This window comes from Chelonus insularis, unplaced genomic scaffold (genome assembly GCF_013357705.1).
Source record: "Chelonus insularis isolate UGA/USDA-ARS -01 unplaced genomic scaffold, ASM1335770v1 contig_175_pilon, whole genome shotgun sequence".
Lineage (NCBI taxonomy): Eukaryota > Metazoa > Arthropoda > Insecta > Hymenoptera > Braconidae > Chelonus > Chelonus insularis.
Genome location: NW_023276411.1, coordinates 15403 through 36540, shown reverse-complemented (window position 1 = coordinate 36540; position 21138 = coordinate 15403). Strand labels below are relative to the sequence as shown.

Genomic DNA, 21138 nt, shown 5'->3' with positions numbered 1-21138 from the left:
AATCTTATAATTAAGTGATTACATTAATAATGATTAAATTTAAGGTGATTCCTATAAGTTGGGCGCTAATGGAAAGGAAAACAACAGCAGCATATGTTTCGGTACTTCAAAACTTAAAAGAGCATCTAGCTCCCCACATTCAGCCAACTGTATTTTCTATGGACTACGAAGTTGCTATCGCTACTGCAGTTTTAACCATATATCCCACAGTTTCAATTCAACGCTGTTATTTCCATTTTTCACATGTCTGTTTTTTCAACATTACATATAATTTTTTATTAAACACTACTCAATACTTATATAATTTTATAAAAATTTTTTATAAATTTCAGGCGTTATTTAAACAATTAACGAGCAAGGGTGCATCATTTATGCAAAAATTTTACGCTTGGGATGAAGGGAAAATTTTTTTTAGAAAATTAATGGCCATTCCATTACTACCGGTTGATCACATCCGTGATGCTTTCACATGGTTGAAATCTACCAGTACAGTACAAATTCAACATGCGTTCGGTGACATTATGGGTTATTTTGAGAATTATTGGTTAAATAGAGTCAAACCCGAAAAATTTTGTGTATACCAAGTAACACACCGAACAAATAATTTCATAGAAGCTACCATAAAGTGCTGTTAACAAGAATAGGAAGTCATCCAGCTATTTGGCAGTTTTTAGGTGAGACATTAATTTTGTCAAAAACTTTAAAATCTTCATTATTAATTTATTATCATTCTCAGGACCGCTTGAACAGGTCCACGGTATTACTCGAAATGAATTAATGAGTCTTCGACTAGGCAATAGAATAAGAAGACACCGAGAAACCAAATACATAATCAAAGAAAAATTATTGAAAACGTGCTTGGGCATTATATGATAATAATTTGCAGAATATTTCACGATTTTTGGCATGTGCGAATCATTTTTCATCGGCCTTTAACAATCAAGCTCAAATTACAGAAGTTGCACAAGTCGATTATTTTTTTATAAATGCTCCACTTCATAATACTGGTAAATATTTATTTTACTGTGCATATTGTTTATTGTTTTTATACATATAACATAATGTATGACAAGTAACAAGACTAAAAATCATTAATTTCATATATATTAATTGGCTATAGCCAATCACATAGTAAAACCACCAGATGTATTCTTATTAGTTGTTGGAGACATAATTGAAGTACAAAAAAGCAAATCACCACCGTTTGATAAAAATAATATGGATATTTTTGTGCGTAAGTTTGATTTATTTATCCTTATTCGAACAAAGTAATTAAATTTATCTGTAGTAATCAATTTACAATGCTCAGATTATTGACTTCAATTTTTTAACATGTTTTTAAAGAGATTTTATATACAATTTTATGTTTAGTGACAATCTACAACTATCGAAATGTATTTTGTGTCAAGAAAATGTTTGTAATTTCATCGCAATGCCATGTTGGCATTGGTTACTTTGTGAAACATGTGTAAATAAGTTGATATTTGTTGCAAAAAAGAACAATGCATATTTACGATGTCCAATATGTATGGAGATAATAATTGCAGTCACAAAACAAATCGTAAGTACTTTGAATGTTTCGAAAGAAGGAAATGATTTGTAGAAATTAATATCGTATTATGATTGTTACAGATTACTTGATTTACATCTTTTTTAATCTGTTCTCGATCTTATATGTTATAAATACCATGATTGTCATTACATTCTTGTAATTAAATGATTATATGAATTGACAAGATATTACTTTGGCTTCAATACGTTTGTTAATTTGAATCACACGAATAGGTACTGTTCGTACTCGTCTCCGTTATGATTGAAAAACTGAGTAATATGATCTAGATACTTCAGAAAAATTATTAAAGATTTCTCATACATGTATGATAACATGAATTATGATTATAAACTATATAAAAAGTAAGATTTTGTATGTTTCATTAATTGTTAAAAATTTATTTAATCGAAATTGCGAATTACTCTAATTTATTGCTTTTCTCTTATTTTTTTTTATTATCATCGTATATTAATGTTGAACTAATCAACAAAAGGTGTTGTCTCCCCTCTTCTGCATTTCTCTACACTTCCATTCACATAGGGGATAGTAGGAGGTTTTACTGAATTCAGATGAACGATGCAGCATTTCAGACAACACAGACTCGACAGTGTCAATGAAAAAGTCCATTATACTGATGTTAAACTGCAGCCAAAATATTTGTCGTTTTAGAAAATTATAAATTTAACTAAAATCAATTTAACTTTCTACGGCATCTTTTTTATTACTGTAAAAACTAAAGTTTGTAAGCAACCATCTGACTAATGCATACCAAATATTATTTAAAAAATATAAATTATTTACAACATTGCTTAATCAACTAAATATTAAAACAATCAATTGAACGGAAGGGGTGTTACCTTTACCGGTTACGAGGTAAAGGAGGAGGATGTATTTTCTTCGCTTAAACATTGGTTGAGCTATGTCCCCCCACTATAAACCTGGCGAAGTAGGGACAACACAACTGAGCTTCATTCAGTCATATGACATTCGTGAAAGTCGTAGAAGTATTGTCAGTCTAACCACTCGTTTTTAGGCTAATTTTTCATACGAAGATATCAGTATTACACGTATTTTTTTTATTGTGTTTTTTGTAACATTATAAAATGCCCACAACACGGTCAAAAAATTCAAGAGCAATCAAAAGTGCCCTTCAAAGTTCAGGACGATGGATATTGCTATATGCACAATAAAACATATAAAGATGTCGTGTAAGTAGTACCGTTTAGCAACGTTATGTTTAAAACATTTCTTTAATAAATAAATATTTTAAACACCTATTACTGTACGTGTATGATAATATTGTCGGATTTTTTTCTATACTCCTCATCACCCCTCTGATTGTGATGTGATCTCCTACCCACCATCCTATCCTTTATGATAGTAAATTGTGTAATTAGAATATTTTTTTCTTCTTTTATAATTATATATTTACATTCATCTTTACCAGTGGTGTGAATAAGACTCATGATTAATTATTTTCAAATTTGTATTTTCATTATCTTATTAATCTCGCCACATGCCCTTTTTATATTCTGCACTTCTCCTTTGATTTTCATGAATATCGTCTTTTTTTGTAGGCATGCTACATTTGTAATAGAATATCGATATCGTTATTAACAAAATAACAATTATAATCGACTATAGTTACAAGATCAAACGTTGAAACTTCCAGCTTTATACTCGCACAACAGTTAATTAATTCTTTTGTTTTTATTAACAGGTATGTTGTGTGCCGTGACCGACTAACACACCAGTGCCTTGGCAAAGGGATAATCAAAAATAATATTTTTACATGCACTACACAACATTCACACATCAAAGGACGATATGAGCATGAAAGAGAAGTATTTTTGAATGAATTATATCTGGCTTGTTCTTCTCAGTTATGTAAAGTGAAATACATATATGACAATTTAGCATTATTGTAAGTATCTATTACGATGATTAAATTCTATTGATTGAGTAATCTGTTCATTTATGTAGACATGAAGAAGCAGCGCAATTGGAGCCCTTCGGTAAAATCGAGTATTCCATGCGCCGATGGCAAAAAGAAATAAAATTGCCACAATATGATTCATATGGCTCTTTTTTTAATATTTTTCAAGATGATAAATGGAAACAACTGAAAAAGCATGAAGCTAATTCATCTCTTGAAATAAATTTTTATGAAGAATCGCAGTCTACAGCTTTGGTATTTACTGATCCAGCAGTGATTACAGCTATTAGTGATACAAATACTTTATACATTTCATCAATTCAAGACGATTACTACTTACAATCTAACGATATCCAGGAAATGATTATAATAACAGCAATTGTTGGAAATTATGTAGGTGTTTTTTTCTTTCATTTATTAATTTTTGGAATTACCCGATGATGACATTATCATCAATTTAATCGATATTTGTTTCAGTCATTCTTCTATCTTATAGCGTGTATCAAGAATGGTGGTAGTGATGCAATTTATAGGCGTATAATTAATAGGATTGTACCTCATGTTTCCCCGGTTCTAACGATATACACCTGTTATAATGCAAGTTTATTCGTTACTCTGAAGCAGTTATTTCCCAAAGCATACATTCATCAGAGTTTTTACGAATATTGTAAGGTACGATTACAAAATGAATATCTTATATTGTTTTATGGAATATTTAGTAACATTAAACTCACAATCTTACATTTTTTTTGTTATAAAAGTATTGTGTTCAAATATTTTCATATATACTTTCAGATGATATATAGAGAATCTGTCATATTTGATATAAGAAACACCGAAGTATCATCAGAAATTATGAAAAAAATCCTTGCTCTACCTCTGTTTCCAAGAGAACAAAGAAACGAAGCATTTAAATCGGTTTGCGGAATCAATGTACTCCAATACAGTGGGTTACCGTGAATTTTTTGAAAATTATGAACGCAATTGGCTTCATGATATAAACATTTCGGTCCTTAATACTAATGAAGCAGTAGCAGACTGTCAAAGAGCTGCTTTGCAAGAATTAAAGAATAAAGTCAAAGTAAACCCTAATCTGTGGGATATTTTTAGTATGTGCAATATTTATATTAATTTATTAATTAAGAATGAATCATTATGACAATGATTTCTATGAGTTTTATTTCACAGAATATATGCGTGAACAAAGTGTGAAATGCCTAACCAATTTAGAGAAATTGAGAATTCGACGGGTTATAGCCAGAGATTTACTCGTAAGACCATTACTCGGCAAAGCAGTACTAAATGTGGAACACGAGGTAGACATTGATACATTTTTCACAACTGCTGTGGCAATGTTGTATGAAGTCTGGGGTACATTAGTATATAATAATGAAAGAGAAAAACAGCTTGCCGCAGGACTTCCAGATCAACATAATGACGGTATTGCCTTAATTCTTTTTTATAAGAAAAATTTTGATAAAGTCATATAAAAATCTACTATTTGTCATTGCTATCATTATAATCCATCACAAGTATCAATTTTAGTAATAAAAGTTTATCAATTTCAGATGATGACGAGGAAAAAGATCAATTAAATACAGACGAAGCTACTAGTGGTAAGATTTTAAAATACATGCTCTACTTTTCTTTATTCAAGACAATTATTAAATATTCATCTTGTCATAACCATGACTGACAGGTATACTTCATAAAAGTTCTTTGATTTCAGGTGATGACCAAGACACAGATCAATTGAATACAGACAAAACTACTAGTGGTGAGATTTTAAAATACATGCTTTACTTTTCTTTATTCAAGACAATTGTTGAATATTTATCATGTCATAACCATGACTGACAGGTATACTTCATGAAAGTTCTTTGATTTCAGGTGATGACCAAGACACAGATCAATTAAATACAGACAAAACTACTAGTGGTAAGATTTTGAAATACATGCTTTACTTTTCTTTATTCAAGACAATTGTTGAATATTTATCATGTCATAACTATGATCAACAGGTATACTTCATGAAAGTTCTTTGATTTCAGGTGATGACCAAGACACAGATCAATTAAATACAGACAAAACTACTAGTGGTAAGATTTTGAAATACATGCTTTACTTTTCTTTATTCAAGACAATTGTTGAATATTTATCATGTCATAACTATGATCAACAGGTATACTTCATGAAAGTTCTTTGATTTCAGGTGATGACCAAGACACAGATCAATTAAATACAGACAAAACTACTAGTGGTAAGATTTTGAAATACATGCTTTACTTTTCTTTATTCAAGACAATTGTTGAATATTTATCATGTCATAACTATGATCAACAGGTATACTTCATGAAAGTTCTTTGATTTCAGGTGATGACCAAGACACAGATCAATTAAATACAGACAAAACTACTAGTGGTAAGATTTTGAAATACATGCTTTACTTTTCTTTATTCAAGACAATTGTTGAATATTTATCATGTCATAACTATGATCAACAGGTATACTTCATGAAAGTTCTTTGATTTCAGGTGATGACCAAGACACAGATCAATTAAATACAGACAAAACTACTAGTGGTAAGATTTTGAAATACATGCTTTACTTTTCTTTATTCAAGACAATTGTTGAATATTTATCATGTCATAACTATGATCAACAGGTATACTTCATGAAAGTTCTTTGATTTCAGGTGATGACCAAGACACAGATCAATTAAATACAGACAAAACTACTAGTGGTAAGATTTTGAAATACATGCTTTACTTTTCTTTATTCAAGACAATTATTAAATATTCATCTTGTCATAACCATGACTGACAGGTATACTTCATAAAAGTTCTTTGATTTCAGGTGATGACCAAGACACAGATCAATTAAACACAGACGGAGCTGCTGTTGGTAGGTTTGCTAATAGTTCTCGTTTGTTATCCAATCATACGTACTTGTCCTAAATATTATTACTGTTGCAGAAATTATTAACGACGACTACGATGCTGAGTATCCAAATGGCAACTTTTATTATTTATATAAACGTATGTATTATCGAATATGATTACAAATGAAGTATATCATCGACGCATCTTGTAAACGTCTAACACATAAAGTAAATTCATTTCATATCTTGTTTTTAGCATATTGCATCGATAAATTTAGAGCAAATAAAATTCATCGAAGAATATGTAAGTGATATATTTGGCTACAGATTTTTTTAATAATAATGGGTAACTATTAATTGATATTTTCTAAATTCTAGTGGTTGATCACGACTTTTCCAATAACAACTGCATAAGATGCAACAAATTGGCACAGTATAGGCTGTTACCATGTCATCATTATCTATGCAGAGCCTGTGCTTGTATTTTATTAATGAGAGTTGAGTTAGGATATTACTTGAAATGTCCTAAGTGTCATCTTGAATCAACCGATGTAGTGTAGGATGATTTACACTTATAACAGTATGCACTACAATTTGAAAACTTTGTCCGAGTTTTTAGTTAAACTTAATATTAATAACTTATATTTTTTTATTTCTTTAACTCATTTGATTTCTTTGGTATGTACCATATTTGCGATACATCATTTAGATTTTAAGTTAAAATTAAAATTATTATTTGAAAATTTATATCTTTTAACTCATTTTGATTTCTTCTGTATGTACCATATTTGCGATATGTCAATTAGATTTTAAGTTAAAATAAAATTAATATCTAAAAATTTCTATCTTTCAACTCATTTTGATTTCTTTTGTATGTACCATATTTGCGATACGTCATTTAGATTTTAAGTTAAAATTAAAATTATTATTTGAAAATTTCTATCTTTTAACTCATTTTGATTTCTTTGGTATGTACCATATTTGCGATATGTCAATTAGATTTTAAGTTAAAATAAAAATTAATATCTAAAAATTTCTATCTTTCAACTCATTTTGATTTCTTTTGTATGTACCATATTTGCGATACGTCATTTAGATTTTAAGTTAAAATTAAAATTATTATTTGAAAATTTATATCTTTCAACTCATTTTGATTTCTTTTGTATGTTCCATATTTTCGATACGATAAATTTTAGTATTGCCTGTACTTTACTCCATATCCATATGATAATACCATTTTTACTTATGAAAACTACTTTATCGAGGGTTGAATGAATCACTGCCTGTAAAAAAATTTTTTTCGGTATAATACATATTCAGAACATTATACAATTCGATACAATATAATATTCGGTTTAATAAACCATTCGAAATTTTATTTACATCGAGGCTTTGCAGAATTCGATACACTCTATATTTAGTGACAATACTCGTTCAGAGCTTTCACTTTTCGAATTTATACCGTATTCGAGACAATCATTTTTCGAGGTTATGCTACATTCGGGACTTTAGCCTTCTGGCCTTCCGCATACAACCCCTTTAAAGACAATAGCGGGAAAATTTTTACATTTTAAATTATTAATTCGATAGAAATTGATCGAAATTATTCGATAGTCTATAATAATCGAATTTATAATTCGATTTATACAATGATCGATTTCATATTCATTTTAACGATCGTCAACTGTTTCATCAGATGATTTAAAATCTATAAAAACAATTGGCATCTAAGGTAAGGATACTGCCATAATTATTTTTCGTATTATATTCTGTTAAAACATTTTTTCTCCTAGAAACCGTAGCTCTTGGAAACTCCCGGGCTTTGTCAGATCACATTCAAAGTGTTTTTAATTGAATAATCGAACAAAAATGAGTGATGATGAGAATAAAAGTTTTGTTTACACGGGAATTGAATCGATTTTCGTAAAATCTCCAATAATCAGCTTACAACCGAGAAGAAAATCGAAAAAAAAATTTAACCCCCATAATAGTAAGTATCTTTAATTATTTCAAATAAATTATTTTACTTTATTTCTTTAATTATTATTTTCATAAACAGTATGAACATTTACAAATTCTTAAATGTTTCTTTCTTGGTTATTTTTGTGTAAATAGTACTTTTAAAAATTTATTTGTTATTTTGATTAATTAATAGTATTTTTGTTATGAAGCTAAGCAAAAATAATATTTTCAATATCATTCGTAGAAATCTAAAATCAGGCTGAAGCGCATCGATAAATATTGGAGCCTCTTTATTCTCGTAGAACCCGCGTTGTCAGCGCTCTCTACAGTATTCTCCTCTTCCTCAGCTCCTGTTTATAGATATTTCTTTTGAAATAAACCTTAACTTTAATTAATCAAAAGGTGTATAACATAAACTTGATTTCGTTTATAAATTATTTATTTATTAATCAACAATTACGTTAATTTTAAAACAACATAGTGCAAAAAAATTCAGTGTCATAATGCGGGTTACAAGGGTTGTCTTATATATGTCAGCGTAGTAATACAAACATGTCTTCTGAACATAAAGTAGTTCCCTGGTGATATAGTTTAACAAATCGCATAATATTTTATTTAAATGTTATTTTGTTAATTGTTATTTTAAATTAATTTAAACGTCACTTAGTAGCTGATTGAGGCAATGTGTAATTATAAATTGACAATAAAGATGATTTCATTGTCAAAAATACGATCATGGGTGACGGTGTATCGCGGTCAGTGATGCCGTAGCCAAGGAGACCGCAACAGCAGACAACTGACACTCCGACCGGTCGTCGTCAACCATAATATCCATTAGTGTAAGTTGAATATTTCCACATTCCGCTTTTCCGCGTGGTTTCCCGGGTGACAGTCAGGGCCGGCACACGGAAAATATCCACGACATTGGATGTGCAATTCCACGAGGCCGTGCAACTGCTAAAGGACATCAAGGCACGGCCACTCGCCATTCATGAAGACAGGTGAGGTGATAACAATTTGCGACTGATTTTAGGTACCTGACATACGCAAATCATCCTTACAATGCACTCAATTTACTATAATACTCTAAACATTATCAACTTTAATATTTTTTACACTTTTTTCATATTTTTCTTTATCCACACTTTTGGGTTAAAGCTCTTTTTTAGTTCATCAGTGATAAGGATTTTTATATTTATTGAGAAAAACGTACCATATTCACTCATGTGACGTCCTTTTTATTAATAACACTTTTAGAGAAGTATTATACATTTTTCTTTTTCATTTTTTATCTTAGATATTCAATAATTGTCTTATTTCAACTAATATCAGTAAATAAGATGATTTTTTATTTATTACTTACTACAAAATTTATTATTAAATTTTTAAAATTAATTTTTACAGAATGTATGAATTACACAGTCAGTTTTTTTATTCTAAAAATCATCAATGGATGAATCACAATAAAAAAATGTTGGCAAATAATTGAAATTGGATGGTACAATAAAATAAGTGAATACACACAACACCTAAGAATTTGTATGAACAGATACAGATAATGCTTCCTTTTGGTAAAAGTCCCCCAACAAATGCATTGTATGTGGCTACTGAGAAAATTCAATGCATGGAAGCTTTAGAAATTTCCTAATTAAACTAGACCTATTGATTGCACGAATGTGATCTTTGAAGCATGATAATATTGGCAAATAGTATTGAATTACCCTGAAGAATTATTGATAAATCTTTAATATTGCAAAAAGCATCACATTAAAAGTATCCACTATTATGTTATCCACTTTGTTTATTTTGTTTTTGCTTGTTGCACAAGAGTATTTTCTTCTTCTAGTTTTACTTAAGTTCGTTTTTATATTTAACAACACTTACGTCAATATTTGAGATAATAATTTCATCGGATATTATGATTCAATTACTGCAATTTCGCGATATTTTTATTAGAAATCCAATATTCATCATCATCTTGTCTATTAAGTTATTTTATAATTTTTTAATTCAATATCAGATATTCTACTATTATGATAAATTCTTGGGTCACATAAAGTATTTATGAATTTATTGAATTTAATATTGAAATATTTCACATAAGAACGTATCAAGTTTATTGCATATTTTATGTAAGACCAGAACAGTAGCAATATTGATGATAATAAAAATAAAAAAAAATTGTAAGGTATGAGAATTCACGGTATTCATGACATTGATGGGACTTCGTCGACAAACGTTCTTTTGAAACCTGTAAGGGCACATTTTATTCTTCAATTCTTTGCTTTTGTATTCATGTAGATTTCGTCCAAATTCAAACGGTTGAAACAACGTTAAACACAAGCTGTATTTTACCATTTGTTAATGATAGGGGATGGAATGGTATCAGGAAGTAGTGAAATAACGGGGGGACAAAAAGACGAACGTCAGGGTGTACTACCAGGCACCAGCCATGCATAACAGACCAGGTGCAACATGAACATTCTTTTTGACTATGCAGTTTTTCATGACGTTTAGTTTGTCTTGTACTTTCAGTAAAGTATCTGTCATTTCTGATCGTTTAAAAATTGCTCTAATAGCTTGAATGATGTTTAAAAATAAATATCACAATGGAAGTAATGTGGCATATTCAGTAAAATCAATAGTGATTGTGAGAAGACAGTTAACAAGTGCTAGATATTTGTAAAAATATATTTGTGATATTTTCCAGTTGACTAATCAAGTGTATTTTCAACGTATGATACAGAAAGAAATTTGAGCTGATGAAATAGAAGCAGAGAAGTGCCAGAGGGTGAAAAGAACATCCCATCGTTATTAGCACTGTTGTCTGCTGAATGAAGATTCAATTCCATATCAGGTTCTCCAATTATTATTATTCGTATTTAATAAATGAACAAACATAAAACTTCAAACCCCGTTGTGCATTGTTTAGTAAACGCATTAATTTTTGTTCCAGACTTTTTATAGTGAATTCAATTTACCTAGTGGATGATACCTGAAGAGTAGAGTAGCTCACCTTGATCCTCTGTGTTCTTCCTGATACAGGTGTTAGTTGTTACCCTAGCAACACCCTTAGCATCAAGTTTTCTTCGGACTCTTAAGGTTGCTTTTCTAAGATGAATACTCCTGGTGATCGAAAGACGTTATTGTTGAATAGTAATATACCAACTCAAAGCTAGAATTTAATTATTTGTTCATCCATCAATGTGATCCATATAAATAGGTCTTTAATTTTTTTTTTGAATTTTTCATTTTAATCTTCTCGGCGACTGTATCCATCTCTATTATAATAAAAGCAGAGGATCACTGAAATAAGCACATTGAGTAGTTAGCAGTAATACCATCTAATTGCTCTTACGAACAAGCATATATTCTACCTAGGATTACTCATTCTCCCTTGACGTACCTAGTCACGCATGTGTTTCATTTCATTCTTCCCCTTGCATTTACCCCTATAAACTTGTTTGGTACCTGCCGTTCCAAAAGGTACACGAGGTCAGATGTATCGTTTGCTTTGTACCAATTATAATGAAATGTGACGTGTATCATTTTCAATTTGTCCTAAGATTTGTCTTTGATCTTTGGATTATTAAATACCTATCCATGTACACCTGCATTACAAGATCGTTTGAATGTAAATACTATTGATCATAGTAGTGCTACATTTCTATCACTTGATATTAATCACTGATATCATTTCTCTTCATTCTATCCGAATTGTGTTAGTTGTTATGAATGTATAGTTCCTGAATTTGGAATTAATTACATACTTAATCTTTTACCATAATGTTCAATTAAAATACAAAATATACTAAAATAAATTTTTACTTAATTCACGCAGAATGGGATTAATGTATTCACATTTTATCATTGATATCTAATTAGGTTGTGCATAGTGTACTTCATTAACTAGATAGTATATATTACTTTTGCTAAAAATAACATTTTTATTCTATTCTATGATTAATTATTAAAAATTATTAATCGATTCAAGCCTTTTTTGTATCATAATTAATGGCTCATAAAGAATAAAAATGGTTATAAGTTCTATAAATAATTGCCCTTGACTCTAATAAGTCCTTTAACACTCCAATTACTAGTGTTGAGTTGAAGTAACTTAGGAATGAAGTAGAAGTACTTTAAAGCCAGTAAAATATGAATTTAAAATCCACTTATTACTCTCTTCTATTATTTCTACTGCAACTTGACGAATTTTAACTGAATCCTGATGGATAAAATAAAATTACGTTATGATGAAACTATACATCTAACTTAGTTTGAAAATTTTATAACATTGTACGTTAATACTCTATAAACTAGGATGGATATATTTATTATTAAAACTTGCAAAGTACTTGTAAATTACATACTATATTTATAATATTTACTTTATTATTTGAAATATATTTTGTTTTAACCTATTTATAGGAGCATAAATTCTTGAAAGTTATCAGTTGTATTATTCTCAGGTTTTTTTTTTGATATAATTGGCAAGATTAATTGAAGTTATTCGTGAGAAGAATTAATTCAAAAAGCTTCTAGTAAATTTTACTTTCCTTATAATAACTAATGAGCTTGAGTGAAGACATTACAATGAGTTTATAAATATATTGATTCAAATAATTGAAGCAATAATTAGAAAAATATAATAAAAGATTTATATACAAAAAGTTAGACATTAGTAAGAAAGCCATTGATGCGGAAGCATTTTTCTGTGATTCCTTGGAAGCTTTTGAATACGAGGGAGCTTTTGCCATGGATACGACTGGCTTCTAGGTTCTATCATCCACATTTTAGATGATGGGGATGTTTAGGATTGGCGTGATCATGGCACAATGGAGGTGGAACTCTTGATTCAACTTCATTGCTTTTACCTGTGTTACAGAGTCGTCTATCCAGAAACGAGGAGGCGGCTGCAATATCGTGGGTGCGGACAGACGAGAGGGAGTGATTGCCATGACTACAACTGGAGCCCAGTACGCTCTAGCAGCATCCACGGGAGCTGGTCATGGCGGGGGAAACTCCGCTGTTGTAGAGGTGGAAACTAAGCCAAACATCGTCGTCGTGACCACTTCCAGTACCAATAGTTCTGGCAGCATAGTACAGAATCAGACTTCAAGAGGTCAACAACTCATTACCGTGGTTACTAGCTCTGATCCAACGAGTACCAATAATCTCCAACCCATCCAGGTCTGTATTTTATTACTGAGACCAGTTGATTGTATACCTTGCCATTCTTCAACAAATGAAAAACCATTCCTATCATTCAACAGCTTTCTCAGCACCACAGTTCTGTAGATAAAATAGAAATAAAGATATAAAATGAATCAATAATTGTTATCTAAAATAGACTTAAACCGGTGTAAAAATAACTTGATAAGAGCCTACCATCTGTCCCTTTACATTTCGTATATACGCATAGTTACGAGTATTTTTAGATTAGTTAATACTTGGCAGAATATAGTTGAGAAAATAAAGAATAGTAAAATTATTAAATGAACATTTTTTTCAGTTGGTTGTCCAAGACCCGTTGGAAACAGCTGCTGATTCATCGAATGGTTCTTCAGGAACTCCAGCACACGTGACTGCTCAAGTTGTTGTGAATACTGGACACTCTGGTCAACATACTCTCATTGACTCAGACGGAGCGTCTACATCTGCAGGAACAATTGTTAGTGGTTCACCGCATTATATTACCGTCACAGGTATTGTTAATACTAAAAGTTTAGTAGCTAACATTGAAAACTTTCTCGTAATAGCTATACAATATTCAGTCTATTATTTTTCTTTTACACAAATAGTGTGACGTGAATTTCTCACTTAAAGTTCCCTTTTATTGAAACTGTCAAATTATTTTCCTATAGACAAGCTTTGATAGTTTTATTATTGAAATAATTACGTACTTTCTATTGTCGATTGTTTATTCTTTATATTAACGATTGTAGAAAGTAAGTATGACGTTGTCGAAATGCAAATAGTGTTTGAGTAGATATTTGATTAACCCTTTCCATGCTGCTGAACAAAAATCTTGCACCAACTATCTACTTCTTCACTGACTACACTAGGCACCGGCGATTCACCATCCTACACGTCTCTCACAACGGCTGTAGGTGAGGCTGAATCAAAATCTGCATGATTATCTTTAATACTGATCAGTCTTTCATATTCTGCAACGATTAATAAACGATTTAGGCAAATAATTATTAAGTATAATTATGTGATAATCAATAAGCTGTATTAGAATACATTAGCATTGGCTTTTAATGTAAAAAATATTTATAAATAAATATCTAATACTTTCGAGTGATTTTCAGTGTCTGGCGACGGCGAGGCAGTGGGTTCCGAATCAGTATCACACCCAACTTATGTGCAGTATGTTGAGGGCGATGGTTCAACTTATAATCTCACAAATGGGCAGATGTAAGTATTGTTTTATTCAAAAGCAGGATTATACAGCTTTTAGATCAAGCTAATGATTTATTTCATTTCAGGACATATCCTGTGTATGCTGTCGGCGAGGCGGGAGCCATGTACACTCCCGCCTCAAGTCAGTATTACACGCCGGCGACGACACCGGTAACATATGCACAGGTAACATTGATAAATCATTAAAAATATTAATCATTTCTGTCATTTTTTTCTCATAAAATTATCAATATTTTAGGTCTCAGGGCAAGGTTCCAATACTACAACTGGACAACTCTTGACCCAAGGCAACGGTACGTACCTGATACAACAAAGCGTTGTCGATGGTGATCCAACGACTCACGCACTCATATCTGCTGCTGCTCGTGCTAGTCCACAAACCGAAGGCGCGGTAAGCTATTGGAATTTTGTTGCTATAATTATTTGATCTAATCTACCTAATTATGTTACATATCAGAACTTTAAAACATTTTCCTCTCCAATTGCTCCACACAAAAAAAATTCAAGATCTTCACGTATAAAATGGAATGAAAGTGCTCCATTAGTTTGGTCGCTTGTCAAAGTGTCCTGTAGTGTGTTGTGTAACGGAGAGGATGATTTTATTATTAAAAAAAATAACTATTGTAAAGCAATTATAATTGGGAACATTAACAAAAATACGGAAATGGGCTGTTTGATAGGAAGCTGTGGTTAGCGGGGGTGGAGGGGCATACTTGATCAGCGGTAATGCGGGAGGCGCTACTATCAGCGTAGAAGAGGCTGCATCCGCGGCGAACATGACGCATGCCACTAGGGTCTCCCAGGCCACCGTAAGCCATATCGACTCCCCATTTGTTAGCTATTTTCTTATTATTATTATATTTCATATAATTGCATGGTTTTATAATAATTCTATAATTGTCTTTTGACTACTTGAGATGCTTTTCTTGTACGCTTGCTTCAATAATAATATTCAAAAGGCAAAGCATAGTAATCAAGCTTAAGTTGTCAGAATTATAACATTATTTTGTACATCAAAAGAAAAATGTATTTTATATGTAAAAATAAGAATTCAAAATTTAGTCCTTTTGGGTATAAATTTTTTTTTAATTTTTTATTTTAAAAAGACTAACGAAAAGATAATGTTCGATTGTTTCTCATTTAATAGAGATACCTAAAAAGGTTTAACTGTTGAATTATCTTACATGTAAACACATCTTGTTTAAATTATAAAGTGCACTGTTTTAATTATATTAGAATAGTAGAGAAATGTAAATAATTCAATTTCCCTTGGAATAGGTACAATGGCTTTTAGAAAATTACGAGACTGCTGACGGTGTCTCTTTACCAAGATCTACACTTTACAATCACTATTTACGCCACTGCTCAGATAACAAATTAGATCCAGTAAATGCAGCAAGTTTTGGTAAATTGATACGCTCAGTATTTCTAGGATTGCGAACACGGCGTTTAGGAACACGGTAAGTTGATCACCGTACTACTTTTTCAATATAGATCCTAATGGAAAAAAAATTTGGTTTTATTTCTGTTATTATTATCATTGTTATATTGAATGTTTTAATTTAGAGGAAATTCTAAATACCATTACTATGGAATCCGAGTAAAACCTAATTCACCCCTGGTAATGCTAAATGAAGATGGATCATCACGACCGCCTCAAGGCACAACTAATCAAACGAAAAGATTCAAATTCGTTAGCTGCCAGAAACAAGAATCATCATATGAAAATAATTCTCATGGGAATGCAAATCTTTCTTCCAATACATCATCTTCGCAGTACCATCAGTATCTTGGTGAAGGAAGCAGTGCTATTCCTGATTTTCCAGAGATAATAGTTGGTCATGGTTCTTCCCTCCCAGAAGATTGTACCCTAGAGGATATTGATACTTTTCGAAGTATTTATCGTGAACATTGCGAAGCTTTCCTTGATGCTGTATTAAATTTCGAATTTACTACAGTTGAAAGTCTGTGGCGTGAATTTTGGCGGAGTCAGGACAATAATAATGATGAGTGTGAAGAAGAAAAATACTTATCTAAGTAAGATTTAAATAAAAGATGATTTTAATTGAATCATTAATTTATAAATAATTAATTGTTTTACGTTTTTATTTTCAGAACTAAATTATATCAAATGTGCAAATGTGGTGAAGTACAAGATTTTATTAAAACCGTTGATTACACATTTTATCAAAATCTCGTTGAAGTATTAATGCCAGATGTTCTTCGACCTATACCAAGTGAGTATTACACAATATAATAAATGAAAATTTTTGAATTATTTTATTATTTCAATTAATAAAAAAAAATTTTTTTTTATAGGTACACTAACTCAATCAATTAGAAATTTTGCAAAAGGATTGGAATCATGGCTAACTACCGCAATGAATGACTGTCCAGAAGAGATGATGCAGATTAAAGTATTATATCCTTCAACTGTACACAATAATTATTCCTTTTTTCTTTCTATTAAACGATATTTATTTTTTTTATTATAGTTAACGGCTGTGTCAGCTTTCGCTCAAACTCTTCGTCGATATACATCATTGAATCATCTTGCTCAGGCTGCACGAGCTGTTCTTCAAAACTCTAGTCAAATAAATCAAATGTTAGCAGATTTAAATCGTGTTGACTTTCATAATGTCCAAGAGCAGGTAAATAATCATATTTGTAATTAATATAATTTAATTTAATTAGAGCAATTTATTAATTGATGGATAAATATTCAATTGACTTGATTCTTATAGGCTTCATGGGTTTGTCAATGTGATTATGCAGTAGTTCAACGACTAGAAGCCGATTTTAAAGTAACTTTACAGCAACAAAATTCATTAGAACAGTGGGCAATATGGTTAAAAGGAGTTGTGACACAAGTATTAAAACCTTATGAAGGGAAACCAACATTTGCTAAAGCTGCGCGACAATTCTTACTCAAGTGGTCATTTTACAGGTAATTTATTAGTTAATAAGTTTGCACGTAATAATCAATAATAAATTATATGATTATGTAAGCTTTGCATAAACTATTACATAAATTTTAAATGGCATTGAATAAAAAAACGATTTTTTTTTAATGTATCGTAGATACAATATAAAAACTGATAATTTTCTACATTCCTTTCGTCATTTAGTTATTGTTTCCTAATCTGATGATAACATGTAATGTTTTTTTTTAGCTCAATGGTAATCCGCGATTTAACCTTGAGAAGTGCTGCGAGTTTTGGATCTTTTCACCTTATTCGATTATTATATGATGAATATATGTTTTATCTTATTGAACATCAAGTGGCTCTTGCAACTGGTACAACGCCGATTGCTGTAATGGGTGATGTAAGTAGTTTATTATAATTAAAATAATTAGTTGTTGAATTTAAAGTGCAATATTTTTGATATTTTTCAGAAGAATCAAAGTTGTCAGTTGATTAATAATTTTGGTACAACATCGAATGGAGGTATGTGTCAATCAATTACAAATGTTTATCATTAACTAAAAGAATTAACTTGAATAACTTTTGATGATTAATAATTTTAGATACGTCAAATACGAATCAACCAAAGCGAATGAAAATGAGCTAACTGAGTGCCAGTGCTTTGTAAGTAATAATTCCGTGCAATACATGAACGGATACTATGAAGAAATCGTGTGAGGAAATATAGGCCTACTGGTTATAAATTAATTTCATAAATTATTTTATATAAAACAAGAAAGATTTTTACTCACTGCAATGAATTAAAAAAGTGGAAGTTTGTGTGATAAAAGATATAAAATTAGTTACGAGAATTACGTAAAGCCTTTGAAAACAAATGACACTATAGTTAAAGCAAAGTATTTCCGACATTATTGCAAGTTAATATAATAAAATAAATTAAAGGAAAACCATCTAGTCGAAATGCATTCGATAAAAAAAAATGGGACCATGTATGAATCATGCTGTCTTGAAATACTGGTCTAAAGACACGTATGAGTAATTAAAAATAACTTGAGAAATTTTATTTCGATCAACGACATCACTTTTATTGAAGTAGCATTGAGGCGAAATAGAATAAAAAAATAAAACGATAAATTGAAAGGTATGACAATATATACCTGAAGAAAGTTAATCCTTATTCGCCCGTCCTTGGACAAACTCGCGGTTCGACATATATAATTAATTCCGCCCTATTAATTGTCAACAATAATTGAAGAAAAAAATTTATTTAAGAAATAAATATTCCTAATTAGGGTAAAGTTAGAGATAGTTTATAACACTGACATATTAAATGTACAAGTTTTAGATAGGATCAAGCATTCAATATTTTTTATTACCGTTATTTATACATCGAGTAAACCAGGGTTCTGTTGATGAATAGTTCATACATATGAACTCTGCGATCTTTATATTACAAATATCATACATCAAAAATAAATTTAAAACAAAAAAACAAATAGAGAAATGTACATATACAAAGCTACATTGTTTGACAAAAAAATAATTTAACGCACTCTTGTTAGAGTTTAAATAAAAATTTAAACTTTAACAAAACAAAAAATTATTAAAATCAATAAGATTGAAATTTATAATGATAATATAAATTCGATATTATACTAATTTGTTCTTGTAAATTCATTTTCGTTTAGACCACAACTAATTAGCAATTTATTTTCTGTTATTGCTGTGGCAAATTTGTAATTATTTGTTTTTAATTTTTAAATAGTCATAATTGTAGATTGTGTGGAAATTATAATTATGCATAAATTATAAAAACAAATATAATATTAAGGACTGCAGTAAATTAATTACCATTTCATAAAGTTCTTAATCAATGATTAAATAATTTCTGAAATTAATAATTGTTCGATTTTTCATTTTTAAAGAAAGAAGACTGAAAACACACATATGTAACTTATGAATACCAGCTAAAAGTCCAAATCAAATGATTAATATTTTTAATTTATTCATCCATATTATTTTGACGATCTCTTTTATTTATAATCCAATACTTTTTTTTGTTATAAAGCATAGCACTGCTTTATATATATTTTTTTTTCTTCCATCACTAAATGCATATGTACTAGTCAAAGTCCGTAGGAAGTAAGTTGTGATCATTTAAATATCGCATGAAATATCGATTGACATTATAATTGTTATGAACGATATTAAAAAATGTCAGTCGATACAGGGAGAACGTTTCCATAACTATAATGAGCTTATAAGTATAAAAAAAAACTATCGATACCTAAGTGTACCTAATATATTGTAACGGCTTACTTTATGATAGGATTAACGGTTCTCAGCAAAAAAATAAATAAACAAGAGACAAAATAATTGTTTAATTATGATGGTATGTCTACTTGTTTGTTTGATAATTGCCGAGAGAAATACAATAAAATTACTAATTAAAGAGAGATAGTAAGGCAAAGAAATCGGTCGATTATTTCACTGATGTATTGATAATAATACACGAAAATCAAATTGAACGAAAATTAGCAACAAAATATTAATCTTCGATAAAAAAAATGAAATTAAAAAAAAAAAAATAAATAAAAAATACGAAACAAAACGGCCTTAAAAGCATTTAAAAATTGTAGAACAAGACTCGCCATTTGTCAAATATATATAGATTGTGCACATGAATGAAATGTAGAAAAAAAAAAAATTAAGTATAAAAGTATCGTTTCTTTATAATGAAAACATATAAGAAGATATTTTAATATTACCCCATTTACAAATAAAATTTGGGGAATTATTAATTATCGCTTGGATGAAATTATTTTTACTGAAGTGCAGCTCAAGTATACAAATGTATTGCATATAAAAATGAAAATAAAAAATCAATAATATAATAAACAAAAACAAAAAAAAAAAAATATGTGAAATATATTGAGCTCTATGATTACATGAGTGTGAGTATTACAAAATAAATTAAATTGTAATATAAATATATGTTCATAAATCATACACCTGACTAATTATTTAACCACTAATTTTAATTGATAATTAATAATTGGTAATTAAGTGAAAAATAAATTGTAATTTTAAAATAAAAAGTATGAGTAATTTTATTATTTACTCAAATTTTTGCGGTAATTAGTAATAATACTGTGTTTTGATGTACAAACTAAAATTAATTTCATGTAATCTTTTCAGCCATTCCGTAGTTTAGAGTAAGTATTTTACATTTTATTATAATTTAAAAATAATGGATAATTATGTATATATAAATAAATGTATATAACATTAAAAACCGACCAATTCTAAAAATATTGTAAACTCGAAAATATCATGAGGTATGTGATTCCAATGACACTTTATATTATCATTTCAAAAATATAACATTGAAATATTCCATTTCTTTATGAATAGAGTTTTAAATTAAAAATACATACATATCGTATTAATAGAT

The 21138-nt window shown here is 29.7% G+C and overlaps 2 protein-coding genes across 12 annotated transcripts; both read left to right on the top strand.

The window, feature by feature from the left end:
* Positions 1 to 4922: 4922 nt before the first annotated feature.
* Positions 4923 to 6951, top strand: LOC118064242 (serine-aspartate repeat-containing protein C-like). Its single transcript, XM_035078709.1, has 13 exons — positions 4923 to 4928; positions 5068 to 5104; positions 5218 to 5265; positions 5379 to 5426; positions 5540 to 5587; positions 5701 to 5748; positions 5862 to 5909; positions 6023 to 6070; positions 6184 to 6231; positions 6345 to 6392; positions 6464 to 6526; positions 6626 to 6673; positions 6748 to 6951. The coding sequence occupies exons 1-13, from the start codon at positions 4923 to 4925 to the stop codon at positions 6927 to 6929; spliced, it is 720 nt and encodes a 239-aa protein (XP_034934600.1). The 3' UTR covers positions 6930 to 6951.
* A 1009-nt stretch (positions 6952 to 7960) lies between these two features.
* On the top strand, positions 7961 to 20664 carry LOC118064244 (DNA-binding protein RFX2-like). 11 transcript variants are annotated; one of them, XM_035078714.1, is made up of 18 exons: positions 7961 to 8101; positions 8163 to 8359; positions 13217 to 13521; positions 13844 to 14036; positions 14397 to 14441; positions 14646 to 14751; positions 14823 to 14922; positions 14996 to 15148; positions 15438 to 15566; positions 16036 to 16217; positions 16324 to 16794; positions 16873 to 16994; positions 17077 to 17174; positions 17253 to 17408; positions 17502 to 17704; positions 17931 to 18084; positions 18155 to 18206; positions 18287 to 20664. In XM_035078714.1, exons 2-18 carry the CDS (start codon positions 8239 to 8241, stop codon positions 18328 to 18330), a joined length of 2634 nt encoding a protein of 877 aa, XP_034934605.1. In that variant the 5' UTR covers positions 7961 to 8101; positions 8163 to 8238; the 3' UTR covers positions 18331 to 20664. The 11 variants fall into 11 exon arrangements, with proteins under 11 accessions (XP_034934605.1, XP_034934603.1, XP_034934606.1 ...); XM_035078712.1 differs by having other exon boundaries at positions 15438 to 15590; XM_035078713.1 differs by having other exon boundaries at positions 8038 to 8101; positions 8172 to 8359; positions 15438 to 15590.
* Positions 20665 to 21138: the final 474 nt, after the last annotated feature.

Bases quoted from the DNA above. Each gene is read 5' to 3' on its own strand.
- LOC118064242 (XM_035078709.1), top strand. The intron at 6,527-6,625 runs GTATGTATTATC...TCTTGTTTTTAG, and splicing joins CTTTTATTATTTATATAAAC to CATATTGCATCGATAAATTT. The intron at 6,674-6,747 runs GTAAGTGATATA...TCTAAATTCTAG, and splicing joins TAAAATTCATCGAAGAATAT to TGGTTGATCACGACTTTTCC.
- LOC118064244 (XM_035078712.1), top strand. From the start codon at position 8,239: ATGAGTGATGATGAGAATAAAAGTTTTGTTTACACGGGAATTGAATCG. The intron at 15,591-16,035 runs GTTAGCTATTTT...CCCTTGGAATAG, and splicing joins GCCATATCGACTCCCCATTT to GTACAATGGCTTTTAGAAAA. The intron at 16,995-17,076 runs GTGAGTATTACA...TTTTTTTTATAG, and splicing joins TGTTCTTCGACCTATACCAA to GTACACTAACTCAATCAATT.